General features: G+C 33.4%; 5 protein-coding genes across 8 annotated transcripts; 3 read left to right on the top strand and 2 right to left on the bottom strand.

Annotated features, from left to right (window-relative positions):
• Nucleotides 1-1,856: 1,856 nt before the first annotated feature.
• Nucleotides 1,857-4,048, bottom strand: LOC105801751 (40S ribosomal protein S20-2). The gene is made up of 4 exons (XM_012633018.2): nt 3,890-4,048; nt 3,435-3,565; nt 2,841-2,954; nt 1,857-2,166 (listed from the first exon to the last, which is right to left on the bottom strand). Exons 2-4 carry the CDS (start codon nt 3,544-3,546, stop codon nt 2,024-2,026), a joined length of 369 nt encoding a protein of 122 aa, XP_012488472.1. The 5' UTR covers nt 3,547-3,565; nt 3,890-4,048; the 3' UTR covers nt 1,857-2,023.
• A 3,514-nt stretch (nt 4,049-7,562) lies between these two features.
• Nucleotides 7,563-9,037, top strand: LOC105801750 (protein EXORDIUM-like 3). Its single transcript, XM_012633017.2, has one exon. The coding sequence runs from the start codon at nt 7,825-7,827 to the stop codon at nt 8,845-8,847; it is 1,023 nt and encodes a 340-aa protein (XP_012488471.1). The 5' UTR covers nt 7,563-7,824; the 3' UTR covers nt 8,848-9,037.
• A 1,239-nt stretch (nt 9,038-10,276) lies between these two features.
• On the bottom strand, nt 10,277-16,380 carry LOC105801745 (mitochondrial intermediate peptidase, mitochondrial). 4 transcript variants are annotated; one of them, XM_012633010.2, is made up of 17 exons: nt 16,054-16,380; nt 15,838-15,919; nt 15,675-15,727; nt 15,520-15,574; nt 15,161-15,299; nt 15,018-15,072; nt 14,683-14,905; nt 14,311-14,406; nt 13,439-13,558; nt 13,202-13,327; nt 12,919-13,074; nt 12,318-12,434; nt 12,059-12,184; nt 11,908-11,975; nt 11,512-11,647; nt 11,234-11,399; nt 10,277-10,874 (listed from the first exon to the last, which is right to left on the bottom strand). In XM_012633010.2, exons 1-17 carry the CDS (start codon nt 16,242-16,244, stop codon nt 10,642-10,644), a joined length of 2,142 nt encoding a protein of 713 aa, XP_012488464.1. In that variant the 5' UTR covers nt 16,245-16,380; the 3' UTR covers nt 10,277-10,641. The 4 variants fall into 4 exon arrangements, with proteins under 4 accessions (XP_012488464.1, XP_012488463.1, XP_012488462.1 ...); XM_012633009.2 differs by having other exon boundaries at nt 10,277-10,910; nt 15,532-15,574; nt 16,054-16,377; XM_012633008.2 differs by having other exon boundaries at nt 10,277-10,910; nt 16,054-16,377.
• Nucleotides 16,381-18,955: 2,575 nt separating this feature from the next.
• LOC105801746 (zinc finger BED domain-containing protein DAYSLEEPER) lies at nt 18,956-23,260 on the top strand. The gene is made up of 6 exons (XM_012633013.2): nt 18,956-19,191; nt 19,292-19,365; nt 19,458-19,505; nt 20,664-20,885; nt 21,190-22,070; nt 22,147-23,260. Exons 3-6 carry the CDS (start codon nt 19,466-19,468, stop codon nt 23,047-23,049), a joined length of 2,046 nt encoding a protein of 681 aa, XP_012488467.1. The 5' UTR covers nt 18,956-19,191; nt 19,292-19,365; nt 19,458-19,465; the 3' UTR covers nt 23,050-23,260.
• A 1,248-nt stretch (nt 23,261-24,508) lies between these two features.
• LOC105801748 (oleosin G) lies at nt 24,509-25,277 on the top strand. The gene has a single exon (XM_012633015.2). It carries the CDS (start codon nt 24,584-24,586, stop codon nt 25,091-25,093), a length of 510 nt encoding a protein of 169 aa, XP_012488469.2. The 5' UTR covers nt 24,509-24,583; the 3' UTR covers nt 25,094-25,277.
• Nucleotides 25,278-25,639: the final 362 nt, after the last annotated feature.

Consider the following 25,639-nt stretch of genomic DNA (forward strand, 5'->3'; position numbering starts at 1 on the left):
GAACGTTATACAATGTAAACATCAAATCTAAAATATAAGATAGTTTATATATAAAATTTAAAAATCTGAAAATTTTAAAAGGGTAATTACTCATGACCCTCTGGATCCATCCTAATTTAGATTACATATAAGATATAGACAAATTTGTTGAAATAAATGTGTGTTCCTTACAATTTAGAAATTTTTATTTTTATTTTTGTTACAATAACACGTAAAATAATTTTCCATGATAATGATATTGGTGTCATTGTACAGATTAAGTTATGAATCATTGTGAAGATCTTGTATTACTTGTGGCATTTCAAAATCGAAATTCCATTTTGATTGAACAAAACAAATTGAAGTTGACAATGATATGATAAAATGTAAGCCCAAAGCACATATTTTGAATTTTCTCTTCTTTTTTTATTTGAAGATAAGATATTTATCGTTGGCAATAATGATCAATTTTTTCGTTACACATATTCTTCAAATAGATAAATGATTAATAATAGTAAGGATCAAAACCCTGACCATATGAATAAGAGATGAGATAAATAACCATCATGTCACGCCTTATTGTTAAAAAGAACAGTTCATAAATAGGGTTAATCATATATGCGACATTGATATTGTTGATTATTGTCTTGATATTGTTTTTAAGCTTTGATCAGCACCAAGAGCATAAAAAAGCTTCATCATAGCATATAAATGCTTAGTCTTAAAAGACGGGTTTAGAGTCTAGAAAGAATACACTCCAGGTGGCTACAATCCATTGGGTATGGTATTGGAGAACAGTCGATACCAGAAATTACAATTGCACTGGATACGTTAGCTATACGGAAGAGCTTTAGCTCGTGACCAACTTATACGACAACTTCGCAATTCATGCGTGCGAAGATTGGTCATGGGGCTGCTACGCTGCTCTTAAGCTGGCGGCGCTAGTAATTTTCTACTGTGCGTGGTGGTGGCGGGCTAAAAAATTCACCAAAACAAACCCACCTCTGCCACCTGGTCCTCGAGGCTTGCCTATAATAGCAAACCTTCCATTCATCAGAGTGATGATGAGCACGCTTTTTGGGTGGTTCATCGGAATGGAACGAAGAGGAAAGCAAGGATTTGATTGAGTTGAGGAAACGATTAAATGAATTTGTAAGATTATTTACAGCACCCAATGTTTGTGATCTGTTTCCAGCTCTTGCCCCGTTTGATATACAAGGAATTGTATCCAAATCGAAGAACCAATTGTCGTAGTTTTATGGGGTTTTAGAATCAGTAATGATGAACCGAATGAAGATCGGTGATGATGGAAAGAGAAGGGATGAAATTAGTGTGATTTTATGCGGCAATTGTTAGAGCTGCATCAGCGAGGAGATGATAAAGACTCTTTATCCATCACTGAAGTAAAGGCTGTGCTTTTAGAAATTAATCCTGTTTTTCTTCAGGTTTTGAGTTTAATTGTTGTAGTTTATTTTGTTGCCGGATATACAATCCCTAAAAATTCCCGGGTTTTCATTAATGCATGCCCCATGCAAAAAGACCCTGAGTTGTAGGATGATTTCCTTCGGTTTCAGCCCAAGAAATTCTTAGATTATATTGATTACGAAGGGAACAGTTTTCCGGTCTTTGCCATTTGGGTCGGTAAGAAGGATTTGTGTCGGAATTCCATTGGCAGAGATGTGCAATCGTTCGAATGGGTATGACTGGAAGGGACGAAGCCCAGTTTAGAAGAGAATTTCAGGTTTGTTTTGAAGAAAACAGAATCACTTGTTGCCATACCCTATGCACGCCTTCCTAATTTAGAGCAGTACCAATGAATATAGGTTTATGTTCATACGTATGATAGTTCATGTGTATATAAAATGAAGAGGTCAAAATGGTAATTTCATGATTTTTTTCAATGTCAAAATAATGCATAAATAGAGAATGCAACCATAATCTTTTAAATAACAAAAGAAAACAAAATCTGCAGTTGTGACACGAAAGCCCTTTGAATCAACTAAAACTAGTTAAGGTCCGAAAAAGGCAAAAGTGAGGCACACATTTAAGAATCTGCAATGGTGACCTCGACCTCAACTCCGGGTTCGATGGTGATGGAAGTAATTTGTTTGACCACGTCGGGAGAGCTGAAAAGGTCAATAACTCGCTTGTGAACACGGAGTTCAAACCGATCCCATGTGTTAGTTCCTACAAAGCACACAAATAGTATCATTACTTGTCCATACAAGTTACTCACTATACATGAAAACCTTGGAGCATACTTCACTTTATTGGCCTGCAAATCAAACCCCGGCCATAGCCAACATAGACAATCAATGGTACAAGTACTGTAGAAGCCCTTATACTAGGAGCCGGATTACATTTTGCCCCCTTCACTCAAAAAATAAGCAAATTAGTCCCTATACGTCAGATCAAAGAGGCACACCAACTTGATATACAAGGACAAATTTGCCCATTTTTTGAGTGAATGGGGGGAAAATGCAATCTTTTACCACAATCAACTGATATAATTGAGAGTTACAGTATCACATTCACTAGTAACCAATGAACATATAAACTCCATGTTATGTAGGGGAAAAAATGCACCAAGTAGCTCAAACATTAAATTCTTCCAGTACCAAGGCAAGTTCGATATGTTTAAACATGCAAGAAGGAAGTGAAGGCAGTTCTTAATGATTTTTCTAATATAAAATAATAATAGAGTACAGATGAATAATTCAGATTTGCAGTATAGAGCAGGGGAATCATAAACATACAATTTATAAGTTTTCAAAGGATGCTTTCAAGATAAGAAACAAAGTCTACATAAAAGTAAGGTACAAAATATCATAAGACCGCAACATGCAAGGCAAGTAAAATACCTTCACCGCAGGGAGACTTCCTTGTGGTGATGTGAAGAACCTTGGTGGGCATTCTCACTGGTCCCTTAACCCTCAGTCTCTTATCCTTGGCACCACGAACCAAGTCAGCACAAACTATAAATGAAAAAGAAAAATATTAGGATAACCAATGCTAAATGAATCGGTATCATCAATCTATCGAAAGAACTATCATATTGAGGAACTTCCTATACAATTTTACACCAAGGATAAGCAAATTTGAGGTCTAAATAACAAAATTATAGGGATAATAACATAATAAATGAAATGTAATAGTTTCAGCATACAAAATAGGGATAAATACCAAAATTATACATTCACCTTGATCTAATGTGCAATGTCACACATGAAATTTGATTTGCAATTTTATACATGAATTTTTAATTTGATTCAATTTTCGCAAATCACTAAAAACATTATCGAATTAGCACTATTTTACATTGATGTGTTACATACACAAAAACAATTATATAAATCCATAATGAAAATCATTGTATGTATTCATTTCTTTAAATGTGTACAATTGAATCAAAATCAAATTTTCATCCATACATATGAACCAAAATTTTATTGTACCTTTCTCGAGGTTTTTCACATTCTTGGAGGAGAGAGTGATCCTGATTTTGTGAATCTGCTCTTGGGATTCCTCCAAACCAGGCTTGGTCGGTTTCATTGCAGCATACGCCATCGTTTTCGACTCTTAGTTTCTATTCAAGAACACCCAATTCCAGTAAATTAATAAAATATCCCAATCTAAAAGCAAATCACAAAGTTGATAAAATCTTAAAGCGATGGAAACAAGTCACAACATGGGATTCATTATTCAAATAACTAAGTTCAAAAGTACAAGAGACTGAAAAAAACTTTACTATATTCCTTACAAATCCAGTAAAAGAATATAAAGCAAAAATCTTCTGGTTTATGGAATAACAATGAAAAACCAGAATAAAGAAAAAAATCTATGCCACTAATTTAATGAAAGCACTTCGTATATAAAAAAAAACACAAAGAAAAAAAAGTGAGAGAGAAACCTGAAGAAGTGAGAGATGGCGAGTTTCAAGCTATGTTCTGTGCTGCCGCTTTGCTCAAAAAATCGAATGGCGAAACGAGAAAGAAAGCTCTGTAAAAGATTTATATACGTGGAGGCGATGAGCTTGGGGTTAGGGTTTTTTTCTCAAGGGAAAAAACAATATTTAGTTCTTAAACTTAGTAATTGTTTTCAATTTAGTCTCCAAATTTAGCAAATATTCTCAATTTAATCACTGAACTTAGATTTCATTTGGGTATAATGACATAGTTCTCTAAGTTTTTCTATGTCACCACTTGAAAATTTTATATAAAATATAAAAAAAAAATTTAATGAAATGATACAATATCATAATTCCATGTCATCCTAATTTAATAAAATCTAAATTCAGAGATTAAATTGAGAAAAACTGTCAAGTTTCAAGATTATATGGACTAAAAAAGTTCATAGATCAATATGGAAGAGGTTTTCAAGTTTAGGGACTATATTTTAATTTATCCCTTTGCTCAACTTGACTGAGTTTGCGGGTCGGATGCAGATATTACTTGAACGCAACGTTTTAAATTTCACGGCCCAAAGTAGCCTTTTGGGCTCCAGGGACAAGCCCACTAAATTAGGGTGTTTAGTTTATTTTAACTTCCATTATTTTGGAAATTTATTTCAAATAAAATTTTAGTACGAATTGTCAAGCACTATGAAGTTTTTTTTTAAATTACTTTTTCCTAATATATTGAAAATCTTCAAACTTTCATTAGCATCAAACAATCTTTAATATATCTATATATTTTCATGTATAACATTACAATAATAAAATTTACATAAAACAGTGTTTAATATTTCATATATAAAATTAAAGTTTATGTATAACATTACACATTAGACCAAAATTCACGATACTTTTAAATTGTATCCCTATTTAGTAAAATTGTAAAATATTTAAAATAATTCTTCAATTAAATAAATTTTAATTTTTTTATCTATAAACTTTAAGTTATTTTCAATATTTGTATATAAATTTTATTTTTATCCTAAAACATAAAAATAATTATAATTAAAATAAAAAGTAAGCACAATTTTGAACTTATATCTCAAAAACCCTTCAAACATTTGGAGTAAGATGTTTAATTTTTCAATTTTCCTTTGTCAACAGGCAAGGCATAATGAAATTTTCAACGTGTTCTCATTGTTATGTGTCTCATTTTTCTACTCTGTGCTCGGAATTCTGACAGTGACCAAATTTTCATATTAAAAGATACTTTTTTAGAAATTTAGTTTTTTTTTTTGTAATTTAAAATTTAGGTTTTGATGGTTAGTATTGTTAAATTCAGATTTATTGTGTGATATTTTAGAATTAAAGAAAAATACCCAATTAATAGACATATAACTAAAAGATAATGTTGCAGTAAACTTAAATTTAATAAAAAAATAGAGCTTAAATTTTTAAATTTAAAAAATATTTACCAAAAAAAGAAAAGAAAAGTTTGATTTAAGAAAAATGTCACGTACCGAGATTGAAGGCAGGAATGAGCACATGAACCGTAGGTGAGAAAAAAGGACTGTGTTATGTCACATCCTGCTTTATGACCTTTTCTGAATGCCATTTTCCTTTTGATTTTATTGATCACTATTTTTATTTACTTTATATTAAAAATTAAGTGCATTCTTTATTACACTTTATGAGTCTCACCACTCTAACATAGTCAAAATCACATTTACCTATCTTCCTTTTTCTTTAAAATTAATTGCAAATTTTACACCTCTAAAATCTGAGCGATTTCATTATTACAACCATAAAATGATGTCACATATCATTTAACAGTTAGGTTAAAAATCTTGGTAGTCGAAAAATATAATTAAAATATTGAGTTATAATTTAGGAATATTTAGTACAAATTTCCTTATAATATCAGTCAGGTCAGATCAATCTCTGTCAAGTGAAATTTTTTATATTTGTTTGTTATATATGCAAAATTACTAAGGGGGAAAGCTTCCTTGATTTCTGGGTTCTTTTCTTTTCTTTTGGTCTGCAATCATTATTTGGCTTCAACATTGAAGGGATCTCCTCACGTATCAACTCTTTTTTCTTTTAGCAATACAAATTTTTATTTAATTTTTAAAAATTATATATTAATTATAGTAAAAATATATAATTTAATGTCGATGAATAAAAATAAGTTTTATCTTTGCTCGTGAATATCTATAATCTTATACTTTGCGTGATAAAAATTTTATTTTACTCATAATTTAATATATATATTATTTTAATATTGTACATATTTCATATGTTCGATTAATTAATTTCAAACTATACTTATTATATGCTATTTTTAAATTTAAATTAATATTTTAACGTAAATTTGGAATATAGTTATGTTTAAAAAGAGATACTTGCGAAAAAGACTTCCCATCATGTAAAACGTTGAAAAGGAACTAACAGTTGGAGGACGTATATATTAAGTTCAACGCGATGGTCAAATTTCCAATAGGGATAATTTCTCTCAAAAGCACCGGGAGAAATTTTATAATATTGAAAAACGACACCGTATAAATAGTGTTAACAGCAAAATGTCATTGTCAATGTTTCAGCATTGATCACCAAGAATCAATTAGCCCCACTACCATTGTAGCCTTGAAAATTTCACCTTATCTTTTTTTTTTTTACAAATTAGTGTTTGTATATTAGATCAATTAATAAATTAAATTTTTATTAAAATTTTATCTATTTTTTAGTTATTATAAATTGGTCATTCTAGGTTAAGATCAAGTACACATATCATGTTATATGTCACTACATTAATTTTAACAAAATGATCAATTTAATTTTGATTTAACACACGGAGATTTATTTACTTATTTTCTTCAAGTAGAAGAAACCAAATATAATTTACGAATAATTCTTTTATCAACAATTACAAAATCGCATTAAACTAAAGTCCCATTCACCAAAATTATCTCTTTTTTTTCTCTCTTTAATTGGGTAAAATATATTATCGGCCTTCAAAAACAAAATATCAACCTCTCCTAAGTGGGTGGCTTGGTCTCTCAAAAAAATTACGATAAAAAGCGTATCAGGAATGCCAGCTTAAAAGGGCAAGCTCCGTAGATTTGTTGCCACCTACTTCATTGACATTTCCATCTCTGACACCACTACATTTTCCTTTCTTCATGATTTAAATAATATATTTGCCTCCCTCACTATCCACATTGCTCCGTCTCCTTCCAGTTGGCTACAGTTTTATTTTCTCAAAGATTTATAGCCCATATTATTATGGCCACATTACTTGCACTCCCAGTCATGTCTGTAATTTCATTAAAATTAGAATTTTGGAATGTTTTATCTAAAAGAAAATGTGAGAGACAGATGAAAAGGAAGTAACAAAATTTGAGAAGAATTTGAAAACATTTCTCGTGAGTTACACGCTCTATACCCTTACAAATAATGTGCTGCTCATCAAGTAATCCAAGATGTATTAATTATGTGTGTATAGCATGTATCAAGTTGATTGCTTGTGTTTTTTTATATATGTTTGGATATGACTTGTACTCTAAAAATCATTTTATGATCCCATTTAAATATAATAACAATTATATAAAAATAGATTCAGGGTACTATATGTGTGTCTAAAAAATTCCGCATTAGGTCTACAATTACAAAAAAATAAAAAAAAGTACAAAATTAGTATAGAATTTAAAGTAAGATAGTGAAAGAAAAGGAGGAAGGTGGAAGGTCTCGTTGGTTCATTCGTTAATTGTGTGTTGGTTCATTCTTCACCCTAAACAATCTCACTTCCCTGTAAAAATTCTTAATGAATCAAACTCATCTAATATTACATTTTTGCGGTAGCTTTTCAAAAGTAAATTAACATAATTTCTCCCTCTATATATGCTCACCGCCACCACAAAACCCAACTACTCTCTGTCAAACCCCATTTGCTCAAAATGCACCGTCCTTCCCTACTTCTAAGCCTCCTCACTCTTCTTACACTGCTAACAGCAGCTCCGCTTCCGGCCATTGGGTATCGTCCATTGCCTCACTTAAGACCCAACAGCTCCGATTTAAGATTCGGTGACTCCAAGAAATACGAGGGTTCCTCGGAGTTCGTCCACTTAAGATACCACATGGGTCCAGTACTCACCGGTAGCATTACCGTTCACACAATCTGGTACGGCCAGTGGCAGAAATCCCAAAAGAAGATAATCCGTGAGTTCATCGGTTCGTTCTCCGCCGTCAATGCTAAGCATCCTTCGGTTGCCGGATGGTGGGATACCGTACGGCTTTACACCGACCAAACGGGAGCCAATATTTCCCGTACGGTGCGTTTAGGGGAACAGAAAAACGACCGTTTTTACTCCCACGGGAAGTCACTCACTCGCTTGTCGATACAGTCCGTTATAAAAAGCGCGGTAACCGCCAAAACCAAGCCGTTGCCGATAAATCCCAGCAATGGGCTTTACTTATTGCTCACATCAGATGACGTGTACGTCGAGGATTTTTGCGGCCAAGTTTGCGGGTTCCATTACTTCACATTTCCGTCCATCGTGGGATACACGCTCCCGTTTGCGTGGGTGGGTAACTCAGCGAAGCTTTGTCCGGGAATATGTGCTTACCCGTTCGCCATACCGGAGTACATGCAAGGGTTGAAGCCGTTAAAGTCACCCAACGGTGACGTGGGAGTGGACGGGATGATAAGTGTGATCGGACACGAGGTTGCTGAGCTGGCAACTAACCCATTGGTGAATGCTTGGTACGCGGGACAAGATCCCGTGGCTCCCGTGGAAATAGCGGATTTATGCGAGGGTATTTATGGAACTGGAGGTGGTGGTTCTTACATGGGACAGTTATTGAACGGAAAAGATGGTGCCACGTATAATATGAATGGGATCAGACGGAGGTATTTGGTTCAGTGGCTTTGGAACCATGTTGTAAGTTACTGTACTGGGCCTAATGCTCTTGATCAGTAATCTTATCTTTTTTCCTTTTGCATGGGTAAGGTTTAAGATGGTATCTTATTATGGTGGGTTACCGCGGGATGTTTTTAAAACTAATGGTTATGGTTGAAAAGAAGAAAACCATAAATTTGTAACTCACCTTTCAAATTAAAACATTGTATCCCTAATTTAGTAATTGAATATTTTGGTTCTTTTTCCACAATTATGTTTTTTTCTTTTAATGTTGTTAAAAAGGAATCTCATATTTCTTAATCTTTTTCTTATCATAATAAAATCTTAATATATGTAATTTTGTAATAATTGTTACTCATATATTTTAAAATTATTTTTCTTCAACTGTACTGAGAAGGGAAATTTAAGGCAATGTGGGAGAAGCCACATAATCTGCTGTTTCTCCTGAACTTCAGCAACCTGCCTGCCCGCACTGTGCAATTACCTACGAAGTCAACAAATCGTGTAAAGTATCACCGCCTTTTTTTTTAATATTCGCTAATGTCTTCACTTTTTGTTTTTTAAAAAAGAATTAATATATTTTTAATTAAAAATATAAATTTATCCATTAAAGTTATTAATTTTTTATTAAATTTAAATTTATTACAACATAATTTTAACAATATTAATATTACTAATTTTTTAAAAATTCAATTTTATTTTTATTACATAATTATTAAGTAGGCATTTTTATATTATATCAATAAAATTTAAAAGGAAATTATATTAATAATAAAAAAAACTTCAAATTTGCTGAGTATTCCAAATATTTAAAGAATATATCGACTCAGCAAATTTTAACTTTTTCCACCTTTGTAAGGAACTTTATTGAACATTGCGCCGCGAGGACTATGGTGATGTACATTTTCTTTTCCTTTTCTAATTTTTATTCAAAAGTTTTTTGTTTTTTTCAAATTATTGTATTACGACTATATATTAAAGGTTCCTTTCTCGAAGGTGATAATAAATAGCTAATCGAAATTTGACTTACAATGAGAAAATTTTCAAAAAAAAGATTATGATACACTTAGTAGAAATGTTATTATTTTAATATATAGATTAGTAATAAATTAATTTCAATTAATAATTTTAACCACTCAATTTATTTGAAAGAGAAAAACCTCGCTTATTTTGAAAAAATCCTATTTCTTACAAGAGGTTTTAACTCATTTCTATTTTCAATTTCAAATTTATATTAACTATTCTTTATTTTATATCTATATATTATAATATATATGTAATAAATAAATATTTTTTCGTATTTATCGATAAGTAACCAAATGAGCCATTAGTATATGATGCTTATATGTTTAATAACAAATGAAAATGCTTTTCTTTATCTAATGTGGTACCCTCTCCCGATATTATAATGATCAAAAAAAAAAAACAAACACATTATTACCATAACAAAAGACAAGGTACAAACTAATTTCACCTAAATGCCAAGTGCTCTTTAAAATTGGATTAACACAAAAGGCTAGCATCCTTACCAATATTCCAAATCACAATTAAAACCATAGTCTTGAAATCTCTTTTAATTGGGAATTTGAAAATTTCTTCAGCTAAAAGTACTACTTTGCCAAGTAAAACTAAAGAATGTGTACAAGTAATGTACATATTACAACTTGACTTACATGGCACATATCAATTACCAACTTCTAGTTCTACAACCCCCAAATAATGCTCTAATGATAATAAGAAACTAACAAAAAAACCTGGCAATTTTGCAGCAATCATGTCAATATGTTCTCCTCCATGTTTGTTATTTTTATTCTCTTTTTTCCCCCTATATTCTGGTTGAAATTCTTACTCCGGTCACTTACTTATATGCCGGTTTTTGTCATCGAGGAGTTTCATTTCTTCCAAACAACTTGTGACATCAGGAACAATCCCTCCATTATGATACCTTACGATCCCATCACCAACTAGATCGGTCAACAAATCAGCAGGTTCTTTGGCTCCTCCGTATTGCAAAAGTTTTGTTCTGAGCAATGTTCCGGTTGTCGGTGATAGAGGGTCCTCTTGGCATAGCTTTTTCCATATGGTTGCTGCGAAACATTTGGCATACAAGTAGCTGTAGTAACCTATTGAATTGAAGAAAAAAAATCATATATTAAGAGTGGTGTATGCATATTCGAAACCCGGTTAGAAGAACCACTCTTCTCCGAGGAACATGCCGAGCTTAAAGAATGCATCTAGGAAATGCAAAACATGTAACTTCATTAGAAATCCATGCGAAGACACAAATTATGGTGCCCTAGCCCCTAGTGCCTTAATTTGAGATCTAAAGTTGCTGTATTCAGCACCTTGAGCTTGAGTGAGAATATACCACTAAGGATCAAATTTATACTTTCGTGTACAAAGAACAAAACAAATGTACATCAAAAACTTATGATTAAAAATTTACCAGCACCGTAGGTGAGAAAGTGACTGAATCGGATATGCATGTGTGTCCCCTCCACATGCTTCTCATTGCTGTGTTGTCTTTTCAAATGGGCAACAATAGAATTGGTGTCTCTTGGCACAGACAATTGTTCTCCGAAAAGTGTTTGGTCAACCAAAGCATAAAATATCTAATAAATGCCAAATGGAAAACAGAAAGCTTGCTCAATTTTTTGTTCATGTCCATGCATTAGATGTGCTTTAAAACATTAAATGCTGATTCATTCAGAAGATTAGATAAACCTGACGTTGCAATTCGGTTGCGGCAAACATGTCTCTTGCACCATTTAGCGACTTTACCAACTTCTCAGGTATTACTTCTCCAGTTGAATAATGTCTAGCAAATTTTTTCAGGACTCGGTAATCCCGAGCATAGTACCTAGAAGCATTATTAAATCAGTCAGCTGGTTATAAAGGCACCGGAAACATGTTGAAAATATAAAATTGCAGTATACACGTGCATGGAGTCTCTCTCCCCCTGGAGAATATCAGTTTGGTAATAACAAACATGAGCATATAAAGCTTAAAACAGACCATATATAATATTCAACCATGAACCACAAATAGATACAACTCCCCCATGCATTCTACCAACATTCATGCAAATTTGCTATGAAGAAACTGCAGCATTGCACTCACTCGAATAGGTTTGAAGGTGTCTCAGCAAAGTCAAGAGCCACTCTTGTGCCTGCAAAATGTTGGTAATCCTACATGGATAGCCAAAATGATTATGATGAAAACAACAGGTTTATACTGATCTTGTTTAGTGGTAAAGATCTCAACAAACTACCGTTCTTGAGAGCAATGCATGAAGAGCATGTCCAAACTCATGAAACAAAGTTTCTAGTTCACTGTGATTAAGCCGCACAATTGATGAATCATGCGACCTTGAAAAATTGAAAACAAGGGCCATAACCTGCAGAACTAACAATCTAAGTGAACTTTGAAATGAAACTAAAGTTCAGACATCAAAAGAGTTTGTAAACAAACTTTAAATGAAAATTATAATAAATTATACAAACAACATTAACCAGTGTTTATTTACATACAGGGAGTTGATATTCGGTTTCAGAAATTTTTCGTCCCCCTTTAATTGCAAAAGTGGCACAACCTGGATATTTGCCTTTCCTTGAGAATAGATCAAGGTACAGAAACCCTAAGTCACCCTGAAGCAAATGCAAAATGCCTCATTATAATGCTGCAATATAAATGAAAATGAAGGGAGGTTGGCAGAACATTTCTGACATGCATAAACTTTGTAAAAGAAGCATCATGTTTCTTACATCCAGTGTATTTCTGTTAAAAAAGATAAATTGAAGCAGGTGGTGGTCTCGAATTGAAAGGTAGATTACTAAATTTAAATCTCACCATAAAACAAATGCAAGACTATTGCAGCATCAGAAATTAACTGGAATGCAACTAGTGCAAGAATGTATTCAACACAAACATCAATATAGAAAAACAAAAGTTAGGACTCAGTGCTACTGTGAAAAAACAGAATTTAAAAGTAGAGGCAAGAAAAACTTCGGGGAGAGAAAAAAAAAACAGAATTAAATATCTTAGAGGGACTATCACTATCAGTCTTCTCAGTATTCTTCACAATATGAAAATTATTTCCCAAACTACTCTAGACTACATACATACACATACCTCTTCAGGATGATGAATACACATTTTAAGCACATCAGGATGCCATGATTCACCAGGTGCCATGGGAACACTATCAAAGCTTGCACCAAAGAGTGACTTTACCAGAAGTTTCAAGCCCTCAATACACTGTGGCAGAGAGAAATATGATGCCACAACCTGCCACAATATTAGGAACAAAAAGTCTTGAGAAAACCTAGAACTTTGAGACACTAAAAAATATAAGTGAAATGGAACTTCGGCTGTGACAAATTCTATGCAAAAGATAAAAAAGTTTATAACCTACAGCGGAGTCCAAATTATAGGCAGAAGATTTCATCATTGTTGTGTAGTATGCCTCATCCCATGGTTCTAGATCTACACATCTTTGGCCACATAAATCTCTCTTCAAATTTCTGATTGTATTAAACTCCTGTAGGGAAAATCACTGATTAGTGGAGTAATGCAACAAAAATAGAATCTAGAACCACCTATGAATCAACACCTTCACATCTCACAAGTTCTAATAAGAAACACATTATACCTCATCTGCCTTTTCTTTGACCATGTTGCTCATCTCCTGCAAAAAGGACACCACCACCTCTGGTGATGAAGCCATGTTTAGTTGCATTACAAATTCAGCATAGGATTTACAACCCATTATCTGCATCATTCAGAGAGCAAAATATTAGTAACTCAAATAATAAGAATTTATTTTTTTTAAAATCCAATTCTAAAGTGATAAACTAATTTATAATCATTCAGCAACTTTTTCCCCCATACCAATCATTTCAAGATATTGGCTTTCAAAAAAAAAAAAAAGAAGAAGATATTTAAAGTTATTTGTAGACATATATCTGCAACCATTTAAAACCGGGTCCATACAAATATCCTTCTCATCAAGCACACAAGTATCCTAAAATTAGTTACAATTATGTTGCTGAAAGACTATGGCAAAATTCCAGTAGATACCAAGTAATTATATGATAACAGAAAGACTGGAACATCAAAAATCGTTTTTGAGTTACTAAAAAGAAGCCAGGAAAATGTTGGATGACTTGCCGCTACGACAAGAAAATATAATCCTGAAACATGAACGTTAACCTCATCCTAGAAGCATATCTTGATCTTGATGCTCAAAAAAATCACCTTCCCGCTTAGTTGTTGACATTTTCCTCCTAAACTAGCCTCAAATTTCCTCACGAACTTTAACCAACATAGAAAAAACTAAACAAGTTTTAGAGGCAATGTCAGAGGTTTCTTCACTTTTTAAAGTTTAGAAAAGCTTATAGTACCAATCCAACAATTGAAAATATTCACATATGCATGAAATTATTACTGTATCAAATCATCACACCATATAAAATCCAATTTCGTAGTTGCTTTTTGCCAAACTCCTACGTGATTATAAATTACCTGAGCAAGCTCATGCCTGGAATTTATAAGTTTATCAAGAACTTCATGGTTCGCATGTGGGATGGAACTCCCTTTCAAATATGCCATTTTCCTAACCTGAGAAAGTAAATGAGGTGACAGACTTGGTTAGTTCCACAAAATTAAAATTAAATGATACCTCATTCAAAACTCTACTCTGCTCTGTTAAGGTCAGTCACTGTCTTAGCTAATTAAACTTATTAGAAGAAATATATATAAATAGCAATAACAGAAAGATGTTATTTGCGCAAATACAGCAGCTGGAACACAGATGTTGCTAACTGTGCCAGTTTTAACTTCAATAAAATGCAGAAAGGAGTTGCTGACTTCTTGAATCTAAAAGATGAAAGCTACCTGTTCATCTGGTGTCAATTGTAGAACAGAGAATAGAGTACGTGGCTCTGTTATGATCCGGAAACCCTTTTCTTGTTCATCTTCATATGAGCCTAAGGACTCCTTTGACACTCCAGATGTCAGACGATAGATAGGCTTAAGGAGATGTTGTATTTGTCTTGGGATGCGTGATGCTGGAAAGATATCCACATAACCTGGGTCGTTAATAATATTTTCACCATACCTGGGAGGAAGTAATAACATATAGAAAATATAAATCAAAACACTATAGCCACCTGCTCAAACAATATATGATATGCTACTGAGACGTAGAAAAAGCACCAGAGGATTCTTACTCTCTGCATAGCTTGTGAGCGTCCATATTTAGCTGATTAACTCGGTCTAATTTTCCTGCAATAGGAAGCAGATATTTGCATGTTAGACCCTAAACAGGGAAAATTTATGCTCCTACATAATTGCAAATGAAAAGGATGTATACCAGAAGGGAGATGAATGCCACCCTTCTCAAAGTCAATACGTAAGTGGAGAGCTGCTCTACGAGCTTCCTCAGTAAGCAAATGACCATCTTGCTCTGCCTTTTTCACCGCATTATAAAGAGTATGATTTGTATTGAGAAACTGTAATGCAACAACAAAATGCAACAAAGCTGTTACCATTCAATAGCACATAAATCATCAAGCACAATGAATGTTTTAAAAAAAGGTTAATGCAAAATATGCCAGTTTAACCAAACAACTCTACAAACAAAATTATTTTCAAAATGTAGTTTTCCTCAAAATAAATCACAAACACAAGGCAAAAAAGTACTTCTATGGTTAACATCATCGGTCACCTCACATGTAGATATACATTAATTTTCATCGATGCTTTGATAGCCTCCTCGACAAATCCTCTGAAACAAAAAAAAAAAGTAATAATAATTATCTGAATAAAAGTAAAATTCTAAATCAAACATACAATCAATACATTCATTCAAGATTAAAAATAAATACCTAGCTGGATGAGTTTGTCTACAGAGTTCAGCGGAATCAACAACAGAACAGACCTACGAAATCGAAGTTTTAATAAAGGCATTTCTTAGAAGTGATATTAACTACGGAATGTGTGTGTGTGTATGTGTGTGTGTCTTATGTATGAATATTGCAATGAACCTACAGTGTCCGAAATCTCGTCCATGGCTCGGATTATTTCAGCTGAAGATGGCATGCCAGATATATAATCAATCAGCTCCGATGACCTAATAATTGATCAAAAGAATAAATTGATTATTTAAAGCTCGGTGAAGTTTTGAATCTCAAAGCAACCGAATAAGTGACGAAGCTTTGAAAATTTTTGAGGCTATACGTGAAGCAAATTGGAGCGACACTTTACCTCTCAATGGCTTCATCGACGAAGCGTTGGAAGCCTTTAGGGGACTTCAAGTGATCAAAACCGTAAAGACCGGTGGAGGATGTGTTTTGTCTATCGACGGCGCGGGTTCGAAAATGGCGGTAACTAAGGAACGGCTCAAATAGACGTTTCATATGGATATTAGGCTCACGGTTCTTGATAAAGTTCCACATTCCGTGCTGTACTAGCGGCGTTGCCCCTCCGGCCGCCACTGCTTTGTGCTGTTGTTAAAGGCGCGGAAACTGGCGCGCGTGAGTGCTGAAAATGGGTGCTTTCACGAAAGGAAAAGAAAAATGTGATTGGGCTTTGAACCTAAGCCGATCAACAAATATCAAGTAATGGCTAAAGATAGGTCCAAGCCCGGTTCAAATATTGTTTTTTTTTCATTAATTTTTTTATGGTAATTTCACTATATACAAATTTGAGCTATTGTTGGAGAAATGGTGCAATTGATTTTTTATTTAATTTATTTATTTATAAATAATTTTATTTGTAGTTGGTAGTTGTTTTGAAGTTTATTTTTAAATAATTTATTTTATTTATACTTCTAAAATCCATCTATCTCTATATATATACTTATATAAAATGTTTTAGTGAATCACAAATCAATTCGATACAAACTTAATGTAAAAAATATTATGTTGAATTTATTTTATTAAATTATAATTTAAAAATAGATATTCAAATGATTATATTTATTTTAAAGATTATCAAACACACCCTTAAATAGAAAGTTATTTGAAAGTTCTCTTCTAATAAAGAATTTAATGTTAAGATAACAATGTTTTCGTCTTTTACTATTTTTACATGAAACGTCTAGTTAATTGGAATTATAGTTTGGAGAATATGGAAACGACGAAACAACTTGCTCTTCAATGGAGAATTTGGTGAGGTTTCGATTGAGGTTGCTGGAATAATAGCCTTTTCGAAATCAATCATGTTGGCGAACAATAAGAGATATCAACAGAATGACCTGGCAAGGTCTTTACGCTCAACGACTAGTGCAAATTGAATACGGATGGATCAAGGCACCTGATAACTGGTCAAGCTTTTGCTGGAGGTTTGTTTCAGAATCATCGAGGTAAATGGGTCACTAGTTACAATCGGAATATAGGCACTTGTTCTCCACTTGATGTGGAACTATGTGCAATCATGGACAGATTGGAAATATCTTGAAAAAGAGGCATAAAACAATTATCGATGAAAAGTGATTGTTTGGTTGCGATCAATATGCTTAATGGTCCAACAGAGGAGATAGAAAGAAGTCTGGCATGAATCGTCAAAAAGTTGTTAGCAAGGGATTGGCATGTGAAGGTGATGTTTACTCCACTTACAATAAACATGACTGCAAATTCCATGGTAGCATTAGGAAGAAATGTTCCTCTTGATTTGAGAATTTACGATGTTTCTCCCAATATGATCGAGATGAACATTTTACAATATAGTGTTGGTGTTATATATAATTCCTATTATGGCTAAATGTGTTTAGCTTCTTTATCTTAAATATATATATATCAATGGTCTAATGATTAAATCCAATCCTAAAGAATGTTTAACCATAAACATTTTACCTATAACTCAATTATTGTTTTTTATAGATACAATCTTAATATCATTTTTTTCCACCCACGTCATGGGTATGGCAATATTTAGTATTATCTAAGTGTTCAGCAAAGTTGATATCACCAATCAACCGAGTCTCATCTCGATTGTGTACTTAATTATACATTAATTATAAATAATATTATTAACTCTTATGTCCAGGGTTTAGGTTATTGTGTTTAGTGCTTAGAATATTGACTTTAAGATTCAAGGTTTCGACCTGAGTTTAGGTATTTGGATTGGGGTTTAGGATTTTAGTATTTATTTACATTTAAATAAAGTTATTACTATTTATTTATAGGTCTTCCACTATTTTTTATTAACGATGATGTATCATATTATTATTCACCAATAATGCATAAAATTTATACAATTAAAGAATTAAATATCTTCCCTTAAATTAATATTTACTTAATTCATTACATGAAACTTCATTAATAAATCTAATATTTTTTATATCATGAGTAATATTATTAGTTAGAAAAAGTAGTCATAAAAATCAAGATTAAAATGAATTAGTAATAGATTCTTAAAACTATCCATTTAAATAATTTAATTAAAACAAATTATATTATTATTTGATTAAATATAAATATTTATATTTAACAAAAATATATTATCTTATAAATGACAAAAGTACCACAGAGATCTTTATATAATGAGTTGGATTACATTTTACTCTCTCTACTAAAACAATATAAAATTAGTTCGTGCATGTTAGATTAAAGAGTAAATTGATTATTTTGTTAATCTTTTTATCTATTTATATTAGTAAAAACTAATCATTTTACATTAAAGTAAGGTACATGTGACAAATCATGTGTCACTGTTTGATTATTCTGTCAATTATATGAATTTTTAACGATAAAAATAGATAAAATTTTTAATAAAAAAGCCAATATAAAATCTAATTTTCTAGAGATATAACGCAATTTGAATGTTATTACAGGGTGTGTTACCTCTTACAAACATATAAAACAGTGATACATTTTGTTATTGTCCAAAAGAAAAAAAGGTTGAAGCTAAAAGAGTTATTCAAATTGAGCCATACGAATAGCTTCCAGCGAGGTCAACCTGGCCTGGCTTGGGCTTAACAAATCGAACCATTAAGCTTCACTTACTGTTCCTAATCTCGAGCCAGCCAGCCACTTCCCTTTTTTTTACTTTTTATTTTTTTATCACAAAAAGAAATGGCATTGATTCGATATCATTACACACCAGCCGAGCCAAAAATAAAATAAATAAATAATAAAAGTGGTTGCTTTTATTAGATGTAAAAAAAGTCATCCGTGTCGTAGACTCAACTCGCTCCTCGGCTCTGTTCTTATAGTTACTGTTTTTTTTTTCTCTCTCTCTTTGGTTTCATCGGCTTAGATCCAGCTTAGATCTACGCCGATCTCTTTTATTTCCCTCCATTTCTTCCTGCTTTTCTCTTTGGCTCCTCTTATTTTTGCTTATTTCACCAATTTCAAAGCTCTGAACTATAAGTGAAGAACAAGAACCCAGATTTGATTCGGGGTTTGTTTCTAACCCAGATATTTTTTAATTTTTTTTCTTACGAAACAAACAAAACCCATTCTTTAAAACCGGCTCTAATCTCCTTTTATTTTGTTTTCAGGATTTTAATTTTAGGTTTGGATATCAAATTAAGCTGAATTTCTGCTGGTTTCAGCACTGTCTATGACTTTTGGGGTAAATTTTGATTTTATTTTCTTAAATTTTAAGCCTTTTTTTTTTGGTTAGCTGCACTTACTTCAAATTGTTTGAAATTGTATCTTTTGTAGGGAATAAAATGGAGTGGAGTGTAAACAATGCCTTCAAGAGTTACAAAGGTATCTTCTAATCCCTTTTTTTTTTTCAAGTAATTTAGCTGGATATATATATATATCAATTCACGGTGATTTCAAACTTATAAATGTGATTCAGGATAAGATATTAATTACTATTAGAACTATTGTAACTAGATTCAGTTATACAATTCAAGAATCAGTTAATCGGTTGTAAGCTCTAGCTTCTCTCATGCTAAGGTGTATATATACCCTTCTTCTATTCAATGAAATTTAAGCTAGAATCATCTCTTTCATTCATGAGTAATTGTTAGTAGTAGTTATTACCTTGTGTGAGATATTCTTTCAATTGCGGTCATCTTCTAGCTTTGTTCTTTGTGTTTACGTTACGTAATTCACTCACTTCGCGGATTTCAGCTAATTGTTTTTGGAATTCAGTTTACGAGCTGGGATTCTTCAATTAATTGTATATAATTATGAAGTCCCTCAATGGTCCATAATAATTCTACATGATATGAACCCTACAAACTGATTCTAAATATAATCATATTTAGTTGGAGGTTGCAGTGAGGTTTACTGGGATAATGAGAAATGGAATACTATTTGAGTTATTCTTTTTACAATTATGTTACCCAGACCTGGACGTGAGTATCCAATATGGGTATACGTTCAACACCAGAATGTTCAACTTTCTCTTAGTTTTTCCATGTATTTGGAAGGGTTTTGGAGGGTCTTATCTCTATTCCGATGTTCAAATACGTCTTGAACAGGTGCCAGACATGGATATTTAAAAGAAAACGAAGAGTCAAAATGATGTAGATTTACAGTGTGTGCACGCGTGTGTGTTGGGGCCTCCTTTTTTTCTTTTTATTCGATTCAACTACACCAGAGCCCTTTTTTCCTACACAGTGTTATGACTGACCTTTGAACTAGAACTATGAAGAGAAGAGGATTTGCTCCTATATTACATTGTATAAGAGACTTATTGATACCTTAGGTCAGGGAAACGGAATGTTCAAGTTATTGAAAAGGATAAAACTTAATATTCACATTTGAGCTGGATTTTTATTGATTTATTTTAAATATTAATAGCTTTTAGCTTGTTATTGGTTTATTTCGCGTTGGAATTTGGAAGTCTTGTGAACGTAAGTACTACTTCCGTTATGAGTGTATTTATACTTTTAATTGTTGCCTTTGTTGCAGATATGGAACCCAAAAGCACAATGGATATGGTGCTCATTCCTAATATGGATACAATTGATATTGTACTTGGTTCTTCAGAAAAGGGAAATGTTGTCCCCTCGGCAAAGCCTAGGAAGAAGACAATGACATCGGTTTACCTCAAGTATTTCGAGACAGCTCCTGATGGGAAAACTAGGAGATGCAAGTTTTGTGGGCAGAGCTATTCTATTGCAACTGCAACAGGTAAAGCACTCCGGAATTGCTTCGTTTTGCCCTTTGCCTTTTTATGCTTCCATTTAACAATTGTGGCTTTTTACTGTGGTTTGGGTTTATGGATATGGTATTTAGCAAGCATATTGCCTTGTTTTAGCCTATGATCATATGGCACTCATTATAGTTATCTTATTCATCTGATAACCGTAGGCACCTTGGTAATCAGATGGCTCATGGGTGTTTACCATGGTTTGAGTTAATGGATATGATAATATGGCTACTATTTATTTATATTATTATCTCATCAATCTGATGATCCACCTTCATTGTGAAGGCAATTTAGGAAGACACCTTAGTAATCGGCATCCTGGGTATGATAAGACAGGGGAGAATGTTACTAGTTCAGCACCACAGCCGTCCACCACTCCCACCGTAATCAAGAAACCTCAACAACAAGGAAGAGCACCTCAGGTCGATTATGATCATCTGAACTGGTTGCTTATTAAATGGCTTATTTTAGCTACTCTACCTCCTTCAACTTTAGAGGAAAAGTGGTTAGCGAACTCCTTTAAATTTTTGAATCCATCAATACAACTATGGCCAGGTGAGAAGTACAAGGCAGTATTCCGCGAAGTTTTCAGGAGCATGAGAGAAGATGTTAGAGCATCTTTGGAACAGGTTTCTTCCAAAGTCTCGATTGCTCTTGATTTCTGGACTTCATATGAGCAAATATTTTACATGAGCATCACATGTCAGTGGATTGACGAAAACTGGTCCTTCCGAAAGGTGCTTCTCGATATATGTCAGGTACCTTACCCTTGTTCCGACTCCGAAATATATAACTCGCTGGTAAAGGTTCTTAAGATGTACAATATTGAGAATAAAGTTCTCTCATGCACCCATGATAATAGTCAAAATGCTATCCATGCTTGCCATGCTTTAAAGGAGGACTTGGATGGTCAGAAAATGGGGCCCTTCTGTTTTATCCCTTGTGCCGCTCGTACGTTGAGTTTGATTATAGATGATGCATTAAGAACAACGAAACCTGTTATTGCCAAGGTCCGGGAATTTGTACAAGAGTTAAATGCATCCTTAGATATCTCAGAGGATTTCATTCAATTAACAACAGCTTATAAAGAAGGTAGTTGGCAATTTCCGCTTGATGCTTCAGCACGGTGGAGTGGCAGTTACCAAATGCTTGATCTTGTTCAGAAGGTACTTTTTCTTTTTGTATGGAGTTTGGTGACTAATGATAAAATTTGATTTTTAATATTTTTAAACATTGAAGCAGGCCGGGAAGTCGATGGATGCCGTTGTCAGGAAGAACGAAGAGATGTTGGGTAATCGGATGTTGCTGAATACTGCAGAGAAGAATGTTGTCAATATTGTTCACAATTACTTGGAGCCTTTCTACAAAGTCATTAGTGAGATATGTGTAAACACCCCACCTACGATCGGGATGGTTATTGTCTACATGGATCACATTTCGGATACAATCACAACACGACAACCACCAGATTGGCTAAAGAATCCCGCTGAAGACATGGCCAAAAAGCTCAGAAGTTACAACAACCAAGTTTGCAACATATTCATCTACATGACAGCCATTCTCGATCCCCGTATTAAATGTGAACTCATACCTGAGAGTCTCAACTCCGAAAACTATTTAGAAGAAGCACGAGCCCATTTTGTAAGAAATTATTACACCACCCCTTTTTCATCCATGACAAGTGGATACTCTTCTCAAGATATAGAAGATGGAGGAGCCGTTTCTTTCGCTGAGGAGATCGCTCGAAAGAAACGAAGAGCAAGCATGAGCAATGCCACTGACGAACTCACCCAGTATCTTTCCGAGTCACCAGCTCCTACAAAGACGGATGTCTTGGAATGGTGGAAGGTCAACAGTACACGTTACCCTCGGCTCTCTGCGATGGCTAGAGATTTCTTAGCTGTCCAAGCAACTTCGGTTAAACCCGATGAACTGTTTTGCAGTAAAGGTGATGAGATCGATAAGCAACGATTCTGCATGCCACATGATAGCACACAAGCTATCCTTTGTATTAAATCATGGACTCAAGGAGGTCTCAAGTTAAAATACAAGTCAACCGAGATCGACTACGAGAGATTGATGGAAATGGCAGCTGCTGCAGCTGCAGATATTAGCTCGGCTGGTATCGATAAGAAACAAAAATGATTTTGAAGTTACTTTGATTGACTTGTTTAGCAAGTAATGTAAAGGACTGTAGTTGGTAATGTAGCTTATCCCACGAGAGGGAATTGAATTTTCATTTATATTTTTCCTTCTTTATTGTTGTAATGTATGATATAAAAATTTATGTACTTATGTACAGTTTAAAATTTGTTAGAATGCTAACCTGTGAAAAAAGATGAACAAATTGATATTACATGATGATTGTAGTGTATCAGTTTTTTTTATATTTTTCTTAATATTGCAGCACATGGGAAGCTTACTTGACAGTGGCGGATTTTTGACATAAAGTTTTGGAGGGCTGAATTAAAGTTTTAAAAAGTTTGAGGGTTTTAATGAGAATTTTCAAATTTTTGATAGGTCTAATTTAAAACGTTCAAAAATTTCAGAGGTTTAATTAAAATTAACAAAATTTGTGAAGCGTTTAATTGAAAATTTTAAAGCTTTCAAAGGTTTAATGAGAACTTTCTAAAATTTTAGGGATCTAATTAAAATTTATAAGAAAATTTAAAGGTATAATTAAAATTTCAAAACTCTTAACCCCTAGGTTTTAAATCATACTAAAACTTGGATTTTTTAATAATTTCTCGATAAATTTTATTATCATATTTTAAAATTTTCAAGTGATAACTTTGTATAATCTTAAAGTACCACATCATCACACCTTAAAAAAGTCCAAGTTTATGGACCAAATTGAAAAAGATTTATCGGATTCTAAGACTAATGAAAGAAAAAAATTTTCAGGATACACATAGGGAAACGTTGACAAATTCAAGAAATCTTTTTTTTTTTTTATAATAAGAAAAACAGTATCAATTACAAATTATAAGTAGGATCCGAGAAAGCCAGGCACATCTATCAAGCCGGATGTGATCATCAAGAATTAGATCTCGTTTTATCAATATTTAAAATGGTTAAATAACTATTTAGGGTTTGAACTTGATAACTATTCTCATATTGGGTTTTGAATTTTCTTTTTCTAAATTAAACTTGACAATTATTTCTACATTGGAGCTTAAACTTTATTTTTATAAGTTCGTCCGTGACAGTTTCTTGCAAACCTTAAATTATGGACTTCAATGTGAGAACAATTACCAAGTTTAATTTATAATAAGAGAACATTGTCAAATTTAAATAGTAACTTAGACAAAAAGATTGAAGCCCAAATGTGATAACAGTAATCTAGTTCAAGCTTCCATTCAAGAACAAGTATTAAGTTCAAGGCCTAATTTAGGGGGAAAAAATTTAGGCTTTAATGTCGAAATAGTTGCCAAGTTAAGACCCCTAAATGGTGAATTAAACCATATTTTAAATTATTCCAGTGACGTGGCCTCCCGGCAAAGCTTTAGAACTCCAGAAACTACTGTCCCAATCCACGTGTATCCCTTGCATGCCACATACATATCTTCCTCACACTTGTCATCATCAGTTGCCCTATTTTTTCTCCTCACCTTCTCTTTCAACACTTAAACACTTCAACCCCCATTTCCACTTTCTCAACAACAGCCATTCCTCACCCATGGCGGAACGTAACAATCCCACCCACCAACAACAACAACAACAACGACCGTCGAGAGCCAACCGCACCGTCGTCCCATCCTCCACTTTCCTACAAAAAATCCAATCCCATGCACCCAACACCACCCACTTTCTCGGATTCTTACTCCTCTTCTTCGTTTCCGCCGCCACTCTCTTAATCCTCACTGGACTTACTCTCACCGCCACCGTCTTTGGGCTCGTTTGTTTCATGCCGGTGATCGTCGTTTCTAGCCCCGTTTGGTTCCCGATATGCACCTACCTGTTTCTCACCGCCGTTGGGTTCTTGTCGGCGTGTGGCTTCGGAGTCGCCGTCGCGGCTGGGTCGACATGGATGTACCGTTACTTTAGGGGAATGCATCCACCTGGGTCGGACCGGGTTGATTCAGCTCGGACCCGGATTTATGATACGGCTAGCCATGTTAAGGATTATGCTATGGAATATGGTGGGTATTTGCAAAGCAAGGTTAAGGATGCTGCTCCTGGTGCATGATTAGCAATGGACTCTCATCCCCTCTTTTCTTTTTTTTTTCAATATACAAAGATTATATGTATTTGTTTTTCGATTTGTGATGATGGTGATTTTGAGTGTTCGATATATTTTTTTAAATTTTGTTTCTTGTTTTTAATTAGCTGAAAATTTTGATAATGGATATACGAGATTTGTTGATTTGAAAGATCTTTTAAGATAGAATGGTGTTGTTGAAACGCTTACAAAAAATCCAAGATTGGATCTTCAAAATTCAGACAGAAAATTAGGAACTTACTATTCGAGACAGCAAAATGATACAAGAAATAGTAACTTTTGTCTCTTTTTCTTTTGTTTTCAATATGGAAACAAATTTCCTCTAATAAAAGAGGTAATGGTAAAATAACTTCCTTCATGTTTTAAATGGTGGATTTATTATTGTTATTATTATTATTATTATTATTATTATAATATTCTATTGTCGACGGTTGATTGACGTGCCATATTTTAAATTTGGATTACAAACTCGTATGGTATTCATGAACTTCCGACAAATATATAAATATTAAT

Source organism: Gossypium raimondii, chromosome 11 (assembly GCF_025698545.1).
Source record: "Gossypium raimondii isolate GPD5lz chromosome 11, ASM2569854v1, whole genome shotgun sequence".
Classification (NCBI taxonomy): domain Eukaryota; kingdom Viridiplantae; phylum Streptophyta; class Magnoliopsida; order Malvales; family Malvaceae; genus Gossypium; species Gossypium raimondii.

Excerpts from the sequence above, each read along its gene's own strand:
- LOC105801751 (XM_012633018.2), bottom strand. The coding sequence starts at position 3,546 with ATGGCGTATGCTGCAATGAAACCGACCAAGCCTGGTTTGGAGGAATCC. Across the intron at positions 2,955-3,434 it reads TGTGAAAAACCTCGAGAAAG|TTTGTGCTGACTTGGTTCGT; the intron begins GTACAATAAAAT and ends TTTCATTTATAG. Across the intron at positions 2,167-2,840 it reads GAAGTCTCCCTGCGGTGAAG|GAACTAACACATGGGATCGG; the intron begins GTATTTTACTTG and ends TGTGCTTTGTAG.
- LOC105801750 (XM_012633017.2), top strand. The coding sequence starts at position 7,825 with ATGCACCGTCCTTCCCTACTTCTAAGCCTCCTCACTCTTCTTACACTG.
- LOC105801745 (XM_012633008.2), bottom strand. The coding sequence starts at position 16,244 with ATGTGGAACTTTATCAAGAACCGTGAGCCTAATATCCATATGAAACGT. Across the intron at positions 15,300-15,519 it reads AAATTAATGTATATCTACAT|TTTCTCAATACAAATCATAC; the intron begins GTGAGGTGACCG and ends GTTGCATTACAG. Across the intron at positions 14,906-15,017 it reads GCTCACAAGCTATGCAGAGA|GTATGGTGAAAATATTATTA; the intron begins GTAAGAATCCTC and ends ACTTCCTCCCAG.
- LOC105801746 (XM_012633013.2), top strand. The coding sequence starts at position 19,466 with ATGGAGTGGAGTGTAAACAATGCCTTCAAGAGTTACAAAG. Across the intron at positions 19,506-20,663 it reads TGCCTTCAAGAGTTACAAAG|ATATGGAACCCAAAAGCACA; the intron begins GTATCTTCTAAT and ends CCTTTGTTGCAG. Across the intron at positions 20,886-21,189 it reads TTCTATTGCAACTGCAACAG|GCAATTTAGGAAGACACCTT; the intron begins GTAAAGCACTCC and ends TTCATTGTGAAG.
- LOC105801748 (XM_012633015.2), top strand. The coding sequence starts at position 24,584 with ATGGCGGAACGTAACAATCCCACCCACCAACAACAACAACAACAACGA.